Source organism: Pinus tabuliformis, chromosome 5_1 (assembly GCF_031772625.1).
Source record: "Pinus tabuliformis cultivar Carrire ecotype Pingquan chromosome 5_1, CPIR1, whole genome shotgun sequence".
Classification (NCBI taxonomy): domain Eukaryota; kingdom Viridiplantae; phylum Streptophyta; class Pinopsida; order Pinales; family Pinaceae; genus Pinus; species Pinus tabuliformis.
The window spans coordinates 229,057,206-229,076,640 of record NC_142305.1 but is presented as its reverse complement, the minus strand read 5'-3'; the positions used below and the strand labels follow the sequence as shown (position 1 = coordinate 229,076,640).

Sequence of the window (19,435 nt, the reverse complement as noted above, 5' to 3'; positions counted from 1 at the left end):
TACACAGAGATTTTCCCCTAGATCCCAAAACCGGGACTACCAGCTTGATTTTCCATTATGTTCCTTTCAATGTTATAATACATATTTATACATGCCGAAGCATCCAATACCATGGACCGAAAACCATCGCGTCCAAAACCATGGACCGAAAACCATTGTGTCCAAAAACATGTACGAAAATCATGCACAAAACCATAGGTGGGTCCGCCCAACCTAACATAGGCTCCAAAACCAAAAATTTTCGGGGCGCTGCCCTGGACCCCATAGAGTGGGGTTACCTACATCCCTCAAACCCCCTGTGACCCCCCCGCTACGCAATCAGCGCAACGAAGGGGGGGCTTCACCCTCCCTCTAACCCCTTGGTTAACTGCGTGGGCTAGTCGTGGAAAGAATATATCACAACCCAACAAAAGAGAGATAGAGATGCACCAAAAGTTATATTTTCCTCTTCTCTAGAGACTCCCCCAAACTCGCACTTATTTCATCCTCCCGGAAACATAATTCACACTTCACCAACTCTTCTTGAGATATCAAACTTTCTTGTGTGTGTGCTCCAAGTGACTTCGACCTCGTTTAATATATAGGCTTCTTGTGGGTTGAATGGGGGTCCTTAGGCCAACTTGATCATCCTTAGGCCGACATGATGTGGAGGACACATAATTCATATTTGACTTTATACAAAACCCTTTTACATGATCTAAAAGCCCAAGAAGGGTCTCTTCAAATGCAATGACTCCAACAGATCCTCCATCTTGAGTTTCCACAACTCAAAACTCTGACCATTAAATTTCTTGATCTCTATCTTTTGCTGCTCGCCATCTTCTTTCACAACTAGAATCGATCTCGCAGATCTCCCACTAAACAGGGTCTACCACAGGCCCAAGCGAAACCCCTTGATAACAAAGGCGTCCCCTTGAAGCCAAAACAACTCTAATACCAAATGTAGGTTTTAACCCTGTATAGAAATTACCTGCATACGCACATAAAATAAACAATGCGAGAGCATAACACATAAAACACATATACACAGAGATTTTCCCCTGGATCCCAAAACCGGGACTACCAGCTTGATTTTCCATTATGTTCCTTTCAATGTTATAATACATATTTATACATGCCGAAGCATTCAATACCATGGACCGAAAACCATCGCGTCCAAAACCATGGACCGAAAACCATTGTGTCCAAAAACATGTACGAAAATCATGCACAAAACCATAGGTGGGTCCGCCCAACCTAACATAGGCTCCAAAACCAAAAATTTTCGGGGTGCTGCCCTGGACCCCATAGAGTGGGGTTACCTACATCCCTCAAACCCCCTGTGACCCCCCCGCTACGCAATCGGTGCAACGAAGGGGGGGCTTCGCCCTCCCTCTAACCCCCTGGTTAACTACGTGGGCTAGTCGTGGAAAGAATATATCACAACCCAACAAAACAGAGATAGAGATGCACCAAAAGTTATATTTTCCTCTTCTCTAGAGACTCCCCCAAACTCGCACTTATTTCATCCTCCCGGAAACATAATTTGCACTTCACCAACTCTTCTTGAGATATCAAACTTTCTTGTGTGTGTGCTCCAAGTGACTTCGACCTCCTTTAATATATAGGCTTCTTGTGGGTTGAATGGGGGTCCTTAGGCCAACTTGATCATCCTTAGGCCGACATGACGTGGAGGACACATAATTCATATTTGAATTTATACAAAACCCTTTTACATGATCTAAAAGCCCAAGAAGGGTCTCTTCAAATGTACAATGACTCCAACAGATCCTCCATCTTGAGTTTCCACAACTCAAAACTCTGACCATTAAATTTCTTGATCTCTATCTTTCCGCTGCTCGCCATCTTCTTTCACCACTAGGATTGATCTCGCAGATCTCCCATTAAACAGGGTCTACCACAGGCCCAAGCGAAACCCCTCGGTAACAAAGGCGTCCCCTTGAAGCCAAAACAACTCTAATACCAAATGTAGGTTTTAACCCTGTATAGAAATTACCTGCATACGCACATAAAATAAACAATGCGAGAGCATAACACATAAAACACATATACACAGAGATTTTCCCCTGGATCCCAAAACCGGGACTACCAGCTTGATTTTCCATTATGTTCCTTTCAATGTTATAATACATATTTATACATGTCGAAGCATCCAATACCATGGACCGAAAACCATCGCGTCCAAAACCATGGACCGAAAACCATTGTGTCCAAAAACATGTACGAAAATCATGCACAAAACCATAGGTGGGTCCGCCCAACCTAACATAGGCTCCAAAACCAAAAAAATTCGGGGTGCTGCCCTGGACCCCATAGAGTGGGGTTACCTACATCCCTCAAACCCCCTGTGACCCCCCCGCTACGCAATCGGTGCAACGAAGGGGGGGCTTCGCCCTCCCTCTAACCCCCTGGTTAACTACATGGGTTAGTCGTGGAAAGAATATATCACAACCCAACAAAACAGAGATAGAGATGCACCAAAAGTTATATTTTCCTCTTCTCTAGAGACTCCCCCAAACTCGCACTTATTTCATCCTCTCGGCAACATAATTCGCACTTCACCAACTCTTCTTGAGATATCGAACTTTCTTGAGTGTGTGTGCTCCAAGTGACTTCGACCTCGTTTAATATATAGGCTTCTTGTGGGTTGAATGGGGGTCCTTAGGCCAACTTGATCATCCTTAGGCTGACATGATGTGAAGGACACATAATTCATATTTGACTTTATACAAAACCCTTTTACATGATCTAAAAGCCCAAGAAGGGTCTCTTCAAATGTACAATGACTCTATAAACTCAATATTAATTCTAGGAGTCCACAATGGGGACTTTGACTAATATAATGATGACCCAAGCATGAAACTCATGCTTTAATAAGTCATTGTTATAATAATAAAAATTATTTTCTTTATTATTTTGACAAGTACATTACATAATGACTTAAGTACATTATTGAACACTGAAGATAGGTCCTTTTTCAACACACCATCTTAACTAGGGAGGTATTCATAATGTACAAGTACAATGGAAGATATCAAACTAAATGAAAACATGAAGAACCTTTAGGCACCACAATGCCATGGATTAGATTCCTGTCCAGGGCAATCTATCCAACCAGTCACTCAACAATTTAGGCACTGCAATGCCATGGAATAGATTCCTGACCAGGGAAATATATCCAACCAGTCACTCAACAATTTAGGCACCGCAATGCCATGGAATAGATTCTTGACCAGGGAAATCTATACAAGTGGGACTAAGGTGGACTCAAGCTTTCAGCCCCTCTAGGTACCATTAGACTTACTTTCTAACCACCAACCCAAACATACAAGTATGTATCCAAAACCGAGCTCAATAAACAACACCACCTTTTCAATTATGGGATTCCTAACATCAACACAGAGTGCAGCTTGATGTCTCCCCAAGCAATGCTTCACTCACAAAGCCTCAAAAAATCTCTTCCATTTCTTTATCATCAACACAATCACCAATATATACCATGCCCAATAGTTTCCTTTTGAGATTCAAACTTCTTATTAGGAAAAGCGTTTGTCAGTATGTCTGCTACATGTTCGTCTGTTGGAACATATTCTAACTTCACAATCCCTTCCTACACCAAGTTCCTAATAAAGTGGAACTTATTATTGATATGTTTCTTTCTCAAATGAAACACAGGATCTCCAGACATCTCGATACAACTTTGATTATCACAGTTAATCATAATAGGGCCCAGATACTTTTCAAAAAAATCTATCAGAAGCTTCCTTAACCAAACAACCCCTTTTCCTACTTCACATGGAGCCACATATTCTGCCTCGGCACTACTCAATGCAATGGGATCTTGCTTCCTACTCATCCATGAGATCATAGCAGCTCCCAGACTAAAGCGTCCTCTGATAGTGCTCCTTCCATCAGTCTCTTTGCCACCCCAATCAGAGTTTGTGAAGCTAGTTAGCTTGACTTCCTTACTATCATACTTTAGGCAATGATGTATAGTGCCACGAAGATACCTCAATAGATGTTTGGAAACTATCCAGTGATCATGACGAGGCTCCAATTGAAACTGACTAAGAATGTTTACTACAAAACATATATCTGGCCTAGTAATTACCAGATACATCAGGGAACCCGCCAATTGACGATATGAGGTAGGATCCACGAGACTCAAGTTGGAGCTCCTCAACTTCTTAAGGTTGGTGATCATAGGAGTAACCATCAACTTATAGTCCATCATCCCAAATTTTTGTAATAGCTTGATGATGTACTTTCCTTGCCCCAAATATATCTCCCCAGGTCTCTGCCATACTTCTAGACCTAGGTAGTAATGCATCAATCCTAGATCCTTCATCTCAAATTCAGCTGCCAACATCTTCTTGCATTCTTGAATTCTTCATTCTATACTGGTTATGAATAGATCATCCACATATAGTAGAATAATGACTAGCTCATTCCTGAGAAGATATGCATCCATTCTTGCATACCATGCCCTTGGTTCTTGCTTCAATCCATATAGAGCCTTCTTGAGTCTACAAACATGAGAGTCCACGCTATTTACTTCAAATCCTTCAAGTTGTTCGATGTAAACTTCCTCATCAATGGTCCCATTCAGAAATGTGGCCTTAACATCCATTTGATGGATATTCCACACCATTGTAGCAACCAGTGAAACCAACGATCTAATGGTAGTGTACCTTGATGTAGGTGAAAATGTTTCCTCATAGTCAATGCCTTCCTTTTGAGAGAAACCCCTTGCAACGAAAATTGCTTTGTACTTGTCTATACTTCCATCAACAACATGTTTGATCTTATAGATCCACTTCGATGTGACTACCGATTTGTTACTAGGTCTAGGAACGATTTCCCAAAACCCTTCTTCATGATGGATTGATATTTTTCTTGCATAGCTTTCTTGTTTCTTCCAAACCTCTTCATACTCAACTTCCTGGAATGTATATGGTTTGGCTTCAATTAACTTTTTCATATATGCAGCATAACCAGAATACGTTTTTGGTTTCTTACTTTCCCTGGGGGACCCTTTCAAGGCTTCATGTTCTTCAACATCTTCTAATGTAGCTTTCAACCAATTTTGCCTCTTCCTTGTGGTTGGGATAACCATTGATTGAATAGGCTCACTTGGTCCTTCTTCTTAATCATTTGTACTAGATTTCTCATGAACTTCATCTTCTTCAAATACGGGAACTTCTTCGTCATCAGAATCAATAGGAATATCCTTTGATTTCCTATAAGCTTGATTCTAATCAAATATGACATCCCTACTTACTTCAATGTATCTTCCCTCCTTTATGTAGAATCTGTATGCTTTTGATGAAACACTAACCAACGAATATTCCCTTGATGCTTTTTGATTCCAACTTCTTTCACTTGTCTTTTGGAACATGGACATATGTTGGACTTCCAAATATGCTAAAATGATCAAAACTCTGCCTCTTTCCTATGAATACTTCCTTGGGTGTAGTATTATCAAGACTCGTACATGACATTCATTGTTGCTTCACCCCATAAGAACTTCGGTAGATTTTGATCAAGGAGCATAGTTTGAATGCCTTCTTCGATTGGCCTATTCTTCCTTTCAGCCAATCCAGTTTGTTAAGGATAGTAGGGAACAATGAGCTCCCTCTTAATACCCGCATCCTTACAATATGCAATAAGCTCTTTAGAGGTGTGTTCGCCACCATTGTCAGACCTTAGATTGTTTATCTTGTTTTTGGTTAGGGTTTCTACCTCAGCCCTAAACTCCTTGAACTTATCAAATACTTCATCTTTAGTTTTGAGTAGGTAGAACCATGTCTTCCTTGAATGGTCATCAATGAATGCTACATAGTAGAGATGACCTCCAAGAGTATTATCAGACATGGGCTCGCATACATCAAAATGGATGAGATCTAATATTTCTTTAGATCTAGATTCACTATGATGAAATGACTTTCTAGTATGCTTCCCCAAAGAACATCCCTTGCACACACCTTCATGGTCTAACTTCATATCAGGAATACCATGAACCAATTGACTAAGAGTAGGGATGACCCTATAATGAAGATGGCCATACCTTCTGTTGAGTCTTGAAAATGTCATTCATTTCCATTACACTTTCACTATTATGTCCATTATATCACCTCCATTTCACCTCCATTTCACTACTATGTCACCACATTCATCCCACTTTCATTATCATTGGGCCACCTTTATGTTTTTCCAATATTTGTTATTTCTAAGCCTTTTAAGTGAATTTGTGGTTAAACATTAGAAAATAATGTGCATATGCTTATACCTAACAAATGGGTTGAGATTGTTGACATGTGTAGGTTGAAAGGAGGCTTCTAGAAGACCCTTATGTGGCACTCTAAGGCCAAATTCGAATTTGGTTGGAAAGAATCATGGGATCATGAGGATATGTGTCACATCTCCTAATTGTATTGTAACTCTAAGAAGACATGTGTCTTATCAGTTCCTATTTTGATTAGGACTCTAGAGGTAGAGGGAGAGATTCATGGACTATCATTAATGAGATGGCTCTCATCTTTTTGTATAAATAGGAGATCTCTCTCCTTCATTTGTTAGTCTTTAGTCCCTAGTTCTTAAGTTTGTAGTTCTTCCTTGATGGCTTTTGAAAGCTTTGGAGAACTTTGTTGTACTTTGTACTTTTGAAGAATTTGAATAAAGCTTTGATGTTCTCAACATGGAAGGAGATGTGAAGTAGATGTCATGGAGCATATTAGGATGTAAGGTAGAGTAGATTTCATTTTGTAAATATTGCTTTGTAGAATGTAAGGTAGAGTAGATTTCATTTTGTAAATATTGCTTTGTAGAATGTAAGGTAGATTAGATTTTTCATTCATGCAATTTTAATTCATGCAAGTGTGTTTAATTTTGCTTTGATTTCATAGGTGGTAGAGGGCCCCTGCCTTGTATAGTTGTCATTTAATTTTGCATTTTATTTCACCATGTATATTAGTTGTACATAACAAAGTTGTTTTGATTACTGTTGTTTTACATTTTTCTCATGTATATTAGCTGTACATAAATTGCTTTCAAGTTGATTGTAGATTAGTGATGCACATAGCCTTTTAATGACTAATGAATGACATGATAGAATCATCTTGTCCTTTTGCTGAAGCAGCAAGGATACTGGGTCTCATAGTCACTAGCTCATTGTTTGGTTATTGCATTTTATTTTGATTGAACTAATGACATGATAGAATCATCTTGTCCTTTTGCTGAAGCAGCAAGGATACTGGGTCTCATAGTCACTAGCTCATTGTTTGGTTATTGCATTTTATTTTGATTGAACTAATGACATGATAGAATCATCTTGTCCTTTTGCTGAAGCAGCAAGGATACTGGGTCTCATAGTCATTAGCTCATTGTTTGGTTATTACATTTTATTTTGATTGAACTAGTTGTATATTCACACTTTTTTTTAAATATTAACTCCATCAATAACATGTTTTAAGTTCTTTTGAAGTGCTAAGTTTTGGAAATTACCATTAGGGACATAGGCCTTGTCTTGAAATCTTTATCCATACTTGTCCTTTAAAAGTATTCTTAAGACCTTAGAATAGGATTTCCATTTGCATTAAACACTTTAGAAAACCAACAAGAACAAAACCCCAAAAACAACATAAACTATAAAACAACGAAGTAAGAGAAAGGTTAACTAAGCACATATAGTGCACCACACTTCATCAGTTTACGATACCCGGATTGATAATTTATGTAGAGCAATTTAAGACGTTAAATTGACTAGACACCTTCGATGCCATAGTTCAATGGGACTTATTTCCATATGAACCAGAGCTTGAGGAGATGGAGTGATAACTCGGTAAAGACTTCCTTCACGAACTCCAATAACCATAGCTTTGTCAATACTAGAGTTCTTTCCCCAAACCAATACTTTTCCATCAATAAAAGCAATTCTTTCCCCTTTATCTTCTAAACAAGAAATATAAAGTAAATTCTTTTTCAAACCTGGAACATAGAGAATGTTGTTGAGATGCAACTTTGATCCATTGTCTAGCTTTAATGATGTAGATCCCAGGCCTCTAACATCATAGCTTTTGTTGTCACCCAATTCCACTGCATGAGAGGATGACTCCTTTGATAGTGTGTGTAGTTGCCTACTTTCACCTGTCATGTGTCTTGATGCTCCACTATCAATGATCCATGCATTATCATCAGTAAGAAAACATGTAAGGGAAACCAAGAACCCATGACTCTTGAATTTGTTGAATAGGTAGTATATGATCTTTTTGTTCTCTAGCAAAGTTGAAACCAAAACTTATGTAGTTCACCATAGAGGGAGAATCCATGCCAACAAAGTGATATTCGAACTCTCTTGACCTTAGCTCTGATACCATGTTGGAAAGTCAAGGATATTATATTAGGGTTTAATTCTCTTTTCTTGATAATTACTTGTGAGTGTGTTGGATTCTTTTACTTCTTTATTATCTTATCTTCCATCAAGCAATTATACATACACAAGATATAGGAACATGCCAGGGAATAACCCCCCTCGTGGGGAAAACCCAATCAAGATAATTCTTCCTTTCAATAGTATTCTTTGAGACTCTTTACCATAGACCAAGACCAGACTTTCCCTCCACACCATGTCAGTCTTCAAGATCTTCGACCCCTTCCAGGAACTTCGACTAGGCAGTGGCTTCCAGTAACATGCAGCTTACGACAACAACAAAATCTTAGGAGACTTCGATCTCCCAACCCAGACCACAAAACAGAGAGAGAGAGAGGCACCAAAAGTTCGATTTTCCTCTTCTCTAGAGACTCCCCTGAACTCGCACTTCTTTCATCCTCCTGACAATAGATTTCTAACTTCCCCAACTCTTCTTGAGATATCGAACTTGCTTGAGTGTGTGTGCTCCAAATGACTTCAACCTCCTTCAATATATAGGCTTCTTGTGGGTCGAATGGGGGTCCTTAGGCTGACTTGATCTTCCTTAGGCCGACATGATGTGGATGAAACATAATTCATATTTGACTGGATACAAAACCTTTTTACATGACCCGAAAGCCCAAGAAGGGTCTATTTGATTGTACAATGACTCTATAAACTCAATATTAATCCTAGGAGTCCACAATGGGGACTTTGGCTAATATAATGATGAACCAAGCATGAAACCCATGCTTTAATAAGTCATTGTTACAATAATAAAAATTCTTTTCTTTATTCTTTTGACAAGTACATTACATAATGACTCAATTACATTATTGAAGACCGAACATAGTTAATTTTTCCAACACAAAAAGGGGGGACCATCACTTCAGCATAGCAGGCATCATTTCAATGTGCCAATATTTTGATAAGATCCAAGAAGCATGTTCTGGTCTATGGAACCGCAAAGAAAACCACCCCCTGGTCATGGTCACCACAGACGGTAAAATTTCCAGGATTTGTCCCCATATTTCTGAGACCCACTTCTTCAAACGCGACGCCGAATTTTCTTTGCCACGGACCCTTCCAACCAGAACACTTTCCGTCATTTCCATGACCTCGTCTAGTCTAGCGCCCTCTCCTAAAACCAACAACCTTCCCCTTTCTCTGACTTTGGTACTTTTTGTTTTCTTCTCTCGCTTCTTCTAAGTGTCCTCTTTTGGAGATCCAATATCTTGTGAATGAGAATATGAAGAAATACTAACCCTAGGTTCCGACTGCAGACCATCCGAAGAAATAACAGGGATGTTGGGAAAACACCCTGAGGTCTATACAGGTGCAGAAATCTGACGCTCTTGGATTAGGGTTGCAGCGTCTATGGGATGTTCTTGACCACCGTCCATCGACAAAAAAAGCCTAGAAGGACCCGACTCAAAGAAATAAACCGTCCCTCTAAAGTACCTACCTTGATATAGTGAGCCATCGTTGATTTTGACAGACGAGCTACGATTGATGCATATCTCCAGAAATTGAAGTGAGGATGACAAACGAATCGGGATATCAACTTGTGATTGTAAAATGGGATCCTCAATAAACCCAAAACTTTGATGTCCTAGTGGAGACTGACTGGCTACAAGGGTATTTACAAAGTTAGGAGAAATAGGGCCTCCAAAATCCCCCTTCAAAGAAACCCTAATATCAGTCACATGAGAGACTGATAACCCTTCTGTTGCCAGTGAGTCCATAGTTATAGGCTGAGGTGGCGATTATGTTTAGATCAACACAAAGTCATAAGGGTCAGCTGAATAATCTACAAGATCTTCATCCATCTTAAGAATCAAATCTTGACCTATAGCCTTCCAGATGCCTCCTCGATATTCGACAGACAAAACCTCCACTCCAAAACTTACCTATCAATACCCAAACCTCCGCACTTACACAATAATAGAAGACTAGCCTGATTTGAAGTCATCAATGAAGCTACAGTTAGCTGGTGAGGGTTATCCAAACCCTTGCATGAGACGCAGGTTCGATACTTCGCACAAATTCAGAGCCATTTTTCCGTTTCAGGAAACCGTCAGAGTGTTGAATTTCATAGCTATGATAGGTCTTCATTAATCTTTTAGCCCTTGAAGTACTAATAACAAATATAAGACATGTTCTTCATGTCGGTTTCAAAAGAAAAATTTTGAATTTTCAAATTTGAATTTTTGGCTCCAAATAAAGTCAAGTTAGTTCAAGTCAAACCCCCTTCACGTCAAGTCAATCAACTATAATATAAATTGTTATATCAATAATATTATTATATTATTATATTATTATAAACTACTATTATAATGGTTATAATTATTATCGTATTCATAATATTATGATAATAATATTTTATAATATAATTATTATTATTATTTTATATTTATTAATATCAAGCCTTATACACTTATATCAACTATATTTATTTAATGCCTATAAACTTATATCAACAATATTTATTTAATAATATAGTTGGGCTGGTTACATATAACCAATTACCTAATATAACTAATCACCTAAATCATTATAATAATAAATAAAAATATTTATTCACCCCATTAAAAATCCAAAATACCTCTGCAATGTGTAAACACACAGATTTATCAACCATAGTTACAATAAATTTAAATTTAATATTTCAAACTTAAAATCTACGAGAAAGTTATTTGAGATTGATAACACTATACAAATCAGATTACTCTCACCTCCTTCTGGCCTCTCTGGTAACAGTTTCTGAATTCCCAACCCCAGCGGTTGTTCATTCAATTCCCGTGGAAAGTACCAGGCTTCGGAAGAAAACAGAATAACATTGATGGCTGTCCTCCGTTACTTTCTCCGCGCAGATACACAAAAGAGTAACAGCACCCACATTAATGACTGATACGTTGCGATCCGCATTTCAGAGGAACATGAACCTGAGTAGTAAAATATATAGAAACAAATCAATGAATGCTAACATAGTAAGTTACAAGAAACCAGTCGTGTATATACACAGTTAATATATTAAATATGTTACGTTACGATTTGAATTTTGTTGTCATATTCCTCCGATTTTGTTTTTCTAAATTGGGGAAAAGTTAGAAAATAACGTTCAGATTTCTCTCGTTAAGTAAAACAGCTGAAATCAAATACAGTATATAGTATAACTTAGTCAAATTGCACTGTAAATTGCTATAGAAGGCCAAAGAATGAAATACTCTTGAAAGGCCAAAGTTGCAATGTCCCACATTTCTTTCGCATCCTGTCCTGTGGAACGTGTCTCATAACATCCTCCACGACGGCCAACTAAGCACGAGCTTGGACTGAGAAGTTAAGAGGACTTTAAATCTCCATACACATGCCATTATCCTTCATGCCCAACACCAACTCTGCTTGAAGTAATATTTATATCTCAATTTCTTTGGCAAGATTTCTAGCAGAGTTTTCTTTTAGAAGTTGATTGAGCACAATGGGTTCCCTAGCAGCAGCTGAGTCGTCCTTGATAACCCACTTAGATGTGGAGGTGGAGGAGCCTGAGATGATTGTACCAGTTGAACCCACTGAAGAATGCTCTCTCTTTCTATCGAATATCGATCAAGCAGTTGCTTATGTTGTGGATTCTGTGTATTTTTACACACCCAATGGAGAGGACAAGAATGCTGCTGCTGCTGATGTGGGAGGGCTGAAGGAAGCCTTTGGGAAGGTGCTAGTGCCCTACCATTTCATGGCAGGGAGAATGAAATTGAATTTGGAGAAAGAGAGGCTGGAAATTGAGTGTAACAGAGCTGGTGCTCTGTTTGCAGCAGCTAATTGTGATTTGACATTATCTGATCTGGGTGATGTCGCTTTCCCAAATCCTGTTTTCAGAAGACTGGTTCTCCAAGGAGTTCATGCTAGGAAGTTTGGGGCTAATCCTCCTCTGTTGATGATGCAGGTAATTAGGTTTATTTGTAGTCTTGATAAGAGTAAATATTCAATTGGGTAGGGTGTTTTTTCATCTCTCAGACTTCAGTCTCTTTTTGAATCTTTAAGGTACATGCTCCCATGCTGTTGCCAGGTCCTGGGGTTAATTATTATTCCCTTTGAAATTCACGACACCTTCACAATTCCTGAAAACTCATGACACATTAGCAGCAAGATTGGAACCCATTTGGACGGCTTAGCATTCTGTCAACCTCAACAGTGAATCACTCATTGAATCAAAGCCCTGTTGACCATTTAGATCACACTGGGCTATGAAACAAATTCAACTCATGACATATAATCCCTTTGAAACTCAGGTATGTGGATGGCAACAATGAAACCCGCCTAGAGGGCTTAGGACTCTGTGAGTATCAGCTGTGAATCAGTTGTTGAATCAATGCCCCTTTGGCGATTTAGACCATCTTGGTCTATAGGACCAACTCACGACCAGACCATATTGGTCTATAGGACACATTCATGACTCATGACGTATGGGTAGCAAGAATGGAACCCACTGAGACTGCTTGGCACCCTGTAAACATCAATAGTGAGTCAATTGTTGAATGCTCTGTTGTCCATTTAGACCATATTGGTCTATCGGACCATTTTGATTCCTTCATGTTAGATTTGCAGTCTTATCTGTTTGCATTGATCTGTGCAATGCATTCTTTTTTACGGGTATATTCTACAATGTGAGGAGGATGTTCTTATAACCTTGTCAATATCATGTCAATCTGCAGTAATGTATGTTCTGTATTTAACCCTGTTTTGATTGAATAACCTTGATCTAATTAGGTAAAAATGTTTATATTTTCACCTTTTTTGTGGGGAATGTTGGTAGCAATGAGCTCTATGAACTTTGTTATACGGTGCAATGCTTTCTTAGTGTAATCATTTTTGTATGTTGTATATGGCTGAGTTGATAATGTTATTCTCAAAAGCAGGACAATCAAGAAATTTATGTTGTTTATTATCAAATTTCGCCGTCCTATCATATCTTACCTAAGTTGTATTCTTGTTTGACTACCTGTCTATTTGTGTGAAATTTGTACTAAAAGGGATGAATGTCAGGAAATTTGTTTTCTCTGTTAATGAGGTGGATAGTCAATTGTTTGAAATTCCATGTAATTATTTTCTAATTAATTCACTTAAGTTTTTGGCATACACTTCTGGCAATTGCTTAAGATACATGATGTTCTTGCTTGTTTCGTAGCACCATCATATGATGTTCTTGATGTTCTTGTTTTCTTTGTAGGAAAGTCATAAAAATTATGGCATTATATATTTCAGAATGTGTTTTCCAACTTTGCATCTAACTAGTGTTAACTCATAAAGTATCATTTATAGAAGAAGTCTGGTTTCAACTGAATATAGCTTATTAGTGTTTTTTTTTAACAAAGTTAGTCCAGGCTTTTAGTAACCTTTTCCGGGTTTGTCTAATAATGTATGTGTTTTTTTTCAAGGAAAACCTTGTGCATCTCTCCTCTTCCCCATCCCAAAGGACTCATCTGGATTTGAACTTGTGATCTATACGCAACATGCCTTCGACTGATGATTCAACTGTTTGAAGTTTGAACTAACTGTTGGAAATATGTCTAGTAGTTATTGCATTCAATGCTGACTATAATACCGAACACATGCACATACATAATATTTTTCTAGGGAAAATCAAGGCTCAAATGAAACTCCATACTTACTGTGTTCAGATTCTTCATGGTTTGGGATGGCTTTTCTGGTGTAACAATGAATGGTTCATTGACCTTGGACAATCTCCAAATCGCTTTACATTGATAAAGGATGAATGGTAAAAGCCCTCCTTGTAGATAATGAATGCTAAAAGCTGATTAGTTCAATTCAGTCCTGCATGCCCTAAGGAGAGGGAAAACCCTATCCATATATTTCTTGGCTGATTAGGCGGTGTTGGTATTGTCCACTTTGTGAATTTATCACAACATAGTTTCTAGTGTTAGTCCTTTCTAGATAAACAAGTTAAGGTTTTTGATACAAAACATCAACCTTTTTTTTTCCCTATCTATAAGTATATGTTGAAAAGTGTGCAACAAGAAATGCTTGTTGAGAATACAACAAGATGATGGAGCTTAGTGAAAAGAGTCGCCTTCACTAAGTGGGCCCGCAGGGTATTTTTGGCGCAAGTCTATTTTTAGACTATGTCTATTTTTAGACATATGGATCATGTCTATGGATTGCAGGTTGCTGTTTATGGATGATTGGTCAAGTTGGGAAAAAATAGATGGACTTCTATTTTTGATCAAAATGTGAATGATCACAGTGTGAGTGATCAAAGTCTATTTTTAGACTGGCTGTCAAAAATAGAAAAGTCAAATATTATTGTCTCATAATAATATTTGGACTATAAACTTGATCTTATTCTCTTGGAGCACTTCAGAATGAGCTACGGATGTGGTACATGCAGATCCCACAAGGAAATACGTGGTTACCTATGGGATGACTAATATTTGCATGCAGGACTTCAGTTAGAACTCAAGTGAGTTGAGTTTAGTGGACTGGAGGTGCAGTTGATGGAGTTGTGTTCAGTTTAGCTTTGTTAAACTGGTTGTATTTAGTCTAACTGATCAATAGACTAGAGATGAGTTGGGTGAATTAGTTATTAATTAATTCACAAGTTATTAACTCATAATACAACTAAAGAATACATCAGTTAACTCAGTTGCATGTTAGTGCATGTTCAGTTCAACAGGGACAAGTGGTAGAGAATCAGATTACTATCAGTTGTGACTATAGTTGTGCATCAGATCTTGCACAATCAAAGGATTGAGTATGCCAATGAGTTTGCTCACGTATTTGACCCACATTTTAGCCTTTGCTCACGTCCACAAAGAGTGAGTGACTATTTTGCAGGTGAAAATCGAGTTTGGGAAGCTATTCTCATGAGTTCTTGAGCAGGTATTGAGCAGTGGAGGCAGGCAAGCAGTGGAAGAGATTTGGAGATCAGATCTGAGCTGTATTGTGTGTAACAGAGGTGGAGATACTTGTGAGAAGTATTATGCTGTGTAATGTTACATGATTCAATCAATATAATATACAGATAGTGTGGGGTTTTTAGCGAGATGCTTTCCCCGGGATACATACTGTGTTAATGAGTTTGATTGATGCTTCTATGTGTGCCTGTGAATGTTTCTGCTTCTGTAAATTGATGATCAACGTAGAGAAGATTATGTATTATACATGTTCCGCTTATAATTGTATGATCAGGATAATCTCTGTGAATATGTGTTAAATTATTCAAAATTTCTACAGTATATGCTTTCGTTCTGTTAACTTTACAAGAGTAGTTGAGCTGTTTATTTCTTTTTTATTTAAAAGCAGGTAACTAGATTCAAATGTGGTGGGGTAGTGCTGGGAATGTCTATGAACCATGCTCTGTTTGATGGGTTTGGAGCAATGGAATTCATGATGAACTTCTCCTCTATAGCACGGGGAGAGGGATTGATCACTTATCCTCTCCCAGACCGGACATGTTTCAAAGCTAGAGATATTCCAGAGATCAAATATGAGCATTTGGAGGGGCTGAAACTCAGTGATATCCCTCAGGAGATGAGGAATTCCTTTACAACTGCCAATGTAGCAAACTCAGAAATATGCAACATCACTCTTCCACCTGATTACCACTATAAAGTTTTTCCTTTCACTGGGGAGATGGTAGAAAAACTAAAGAAAAAGACCATGGAGGATGGTACTCTGAGGAAATGTTCTTCATTCGATGTCATTGCAGCTCTAGTATGGCAGGCTTATACAAGGGCCGTTGATATGCCTCCTGATGCACCTTCCAAGATGCTTTTTGCTGTGGATATTCGTTCAAAGATGGACCCCCCACTGCCAAAGGGCTTTGCAGGTATGCATATACTCTGTAGATCATAAACTATTCAATGAATCCCGCCTTTTCTTGAGCACATTGCTACATTGGTTTGTAGATTTTATACTGATCTGATGCTATAGATGGTTGCAAGCACCTAAGAGAATCGTTAATGAATAATTATATATGGTTCCATTTGACACCAAATTCACTTGTGAGACCTTCCTAACTCAATCCAAGAAATACACTTTTCAGTGTTCTTCGTATATCTGCTATTACGTGTTCTTTTAGAGTCTCATTTGCTTATACCAAAATGGTCAGTTGAACTTCGCTACAAGTGTTTGGTCAACTGATAACAAAGCAGCTATGAAGCTTTTTGTTTTCTTATACTAGAATGGCCAGTTAAACCTCAATACAAGCTTTTGATCGACTGATAACAAAGCAGTTAAAGCTTCATCCAAATCACCTGATCATAGAAAGATACTATTGGTTACTTTAAAGTTTGCAACGAAGGTTAATCTTCCAATCTAGTACAAGTAACAACTATGTTTAAGAGTACCCTTTCATTGTTAACACATCCCCAACTTACCTTTCTAAGGATTTTGATTTTTACCAACCAGCCTAGATACGACTTAAATCTGGATCCACCAAGGGCGGACAAGATCAAATCTCTTTTCACTCTAAAAGAGGTTTGCACCTCAAAATATTTGATTGCACTTAGTAGATCTAGAGATCTGGAGTTTAGATGGATCTAGGCTGGTTTTAATTATTAATTATTAATTTTATTATTTTATTTTTTATTTTATGTAATTTGACTGAGTCAAAATGTTTAACAGAGCGTTACAACATCTCTTGCTAAGCTGGAGAGAGCCTTTCAAGGCAATAAATACACACTTTTAGCCATGGTATTCCCATTGTCTCTTCCGGACTATCTTTTATTTGGTTGGTTATTATGACAAGGATTTGGAACAACTTGCCAAAGCCAAAGAGTAAATATTAAAAGTGACATTAGTATAACTTATATTAAGTAGTCAAATTACTGTCCAATTATTGTAAAATTGGTTAAAATAACAGAATTTGGTCCATTTTGCCAAAGTTTAACGAGATAGAGCAAAGTTTGCCCAAACGTGCAGACTCCACTCATTACACAACCAAGCTGAGTACATCTGCCAAGACTACACAGACACGGTCGATCTTGTTATAATGATATTAACAATTCTATTAAATATTTTCAAATTTAAAACTAAACTAGTATGCAGTTCGATCCATTGACCGCCAAACTGAATTTCACCTTAGATCTGAACTAATCAATTCATTTCGCATGGATATGCAACCATCACTTTCTCCTTTTGAAAATTCTTCTTTGTCATACTTGCCCAAATAGTGGCTTCTTTTCCAAACTTGCAGCTTAGCCAAGTCCCTTTGAAAGTGCTTCATTACAACCAGCCATCATTTACATTACTGTTTGGCTAAGCTTCTCTGAGCACACTTTTATTTGGCTAAGCTGCTGTGATATGAAGTGCTACTGTATTAATGCACAGTACTTACATTTGGTCCCAACTACTTTTGAGTATTTGAAGGAACTAAACTTTGTTGGGTTGCTTATCATGCCAATGGCTTCACTGCTTAACCAGAACTCACAACATCATTGACAAATAAGCCACTATTTGGCTAAGCTGCTGTGATATTGTGTACCATTTTGTCAATAGTCAGGACTTGCATTTGGTCTCAACCACTTATTTGTAAGATGCTGTGATATGAGGTACTATTAAGTTAATACACAGGACTTGGATCACTGCTTAACCACAACCCCGTTGAGAAAGAAACCATTGATGCCCATTATTAACCATCTCATTGGATATTTTCAAATCTCAATCTACTTAATTATCCATGAACAAAGAAGCCATCAATGCCCATTATTAACTATCCCATCAGATGTTTTCAAATCTAAATTTACCGAATTATCCCTTTATCACCTATTAAATTTGTTACTTAACCTACGCATCACTAGGCTCATGTCTGTTTTAATTTCTGGCGTAAAATATAAAACACTTACTCTATTCCTAACCAAAAAGGAAGTTGACAGAATTAGTGGTAATTGAACATGTAAAACCTGTTACACTCAAAGCAAATAGAAAGAAGTAACTGTTATTTATTTCCTACCCAATTGATATTTTACTATCCAGTTTAATGGTGCTCCAAGTCTCAATGGTGCTCCAAGTCTGATTTATTTATATTGAAATTTGCATCAGGGAACGCTGTTTTCAGCTCTTATTGCATCGAACCAGCAGGGGCAGTGAAGGAGAAGCCATTATCATTCTGTGTGGAGAAAGTGCAGGAAGGAGTGGCCAGAGTCACAAATGATTATGTTCGGTCATCCATGGATTTCAGTGAGACATACAAAGCCATTCCAGCATTACAAGGAGGCATATTTTTGTCTGCATGGTGGAAAATACCATTTCAGCTGGTTGATTTTGGATTTGGGAAGCCTGTATATGCAGGCCCCATTGTGAATGCCATGGTGGAGTTTGTGCTGCTTCTCTCAAATGGAAAAAACGACGGTGGCCTCAACATCTACATTGCCCTACAAAATCATCAGTTGGACAAATTTGAGCACTTCATCTATGACCTCTAAGCATTCCACTTCTTTTTTCCGCCTAGGAAATAGGATCTTAATGACAGTACAACAATAGTACGACAATATCATCATTATGTTTGCAGTTAACTTGTTTCAATCTTAGAATCAATTGTTAACAGATAGTTAAAAAACCTGCTGCAGCCTGCTACATTACCAAGACCATGTACAAAGGATGTGCACTTGTATTACAACGGAGATTCTCTGGAAATGTAAGTGGTGTGATAAAATAAATGTTCGGTGTTACTTTTATTTTGGCATAGAAGTGATAAATAAATGAGCAAAATGTTATATTATGTGGCATGAAATTCTTTATCAATAATAAAATTGAATTTGTTTTTGGTACTAGAGGAATTGGTTTAGCCTATGTTATTATTATTTAGAAATAAATTGTTTATACATTTAAAAAATATTTGACATACAAAATTTATCAGAAAAATTAAATTAATTTTAATTTATTTAAAATTTAATTTCATAAGGATATGTTAATTATGAATTAAGCATATTTAATACAATAACCAATTCATTCTAAGTAATCAGAATAACAATATTTCTCTCAACCACTCATACTACATCTAATTGATAT

The 19,435-nt window shown here is 37.7% G+C and overlaps 1 protein-coding gene across 1 annotated transcript; it reads left to right on the top strand.

Moving 5' to 3' along the window:
• Positions 1–11,804: 11,804 nt before the first annotated feature.
• LOC149164239 (acyltransferase GLAUCE-like) lies at positions 11,805–19,040 on the top strand. The gene is made up of 3 exons (XM_089430891.1): positions 11,805–12,350; positions 15,728–16,253; positions 18,467–19,040. The coding sequence occupies exons 1-3, from the start codon at positions 11,886–11,888 to the stop codon at positions 18,847–18,849; spliced, it is 1,374 nt and encodes a 457-aa protein (XP_089287017.1). The 5' UTR covers positions 11,805–11,885; the 3' UTR covers positions 18,850–19,040.
• The last annotated feature ends 395 nt before the right edge of the window (positions 19,041–19,435 follow it).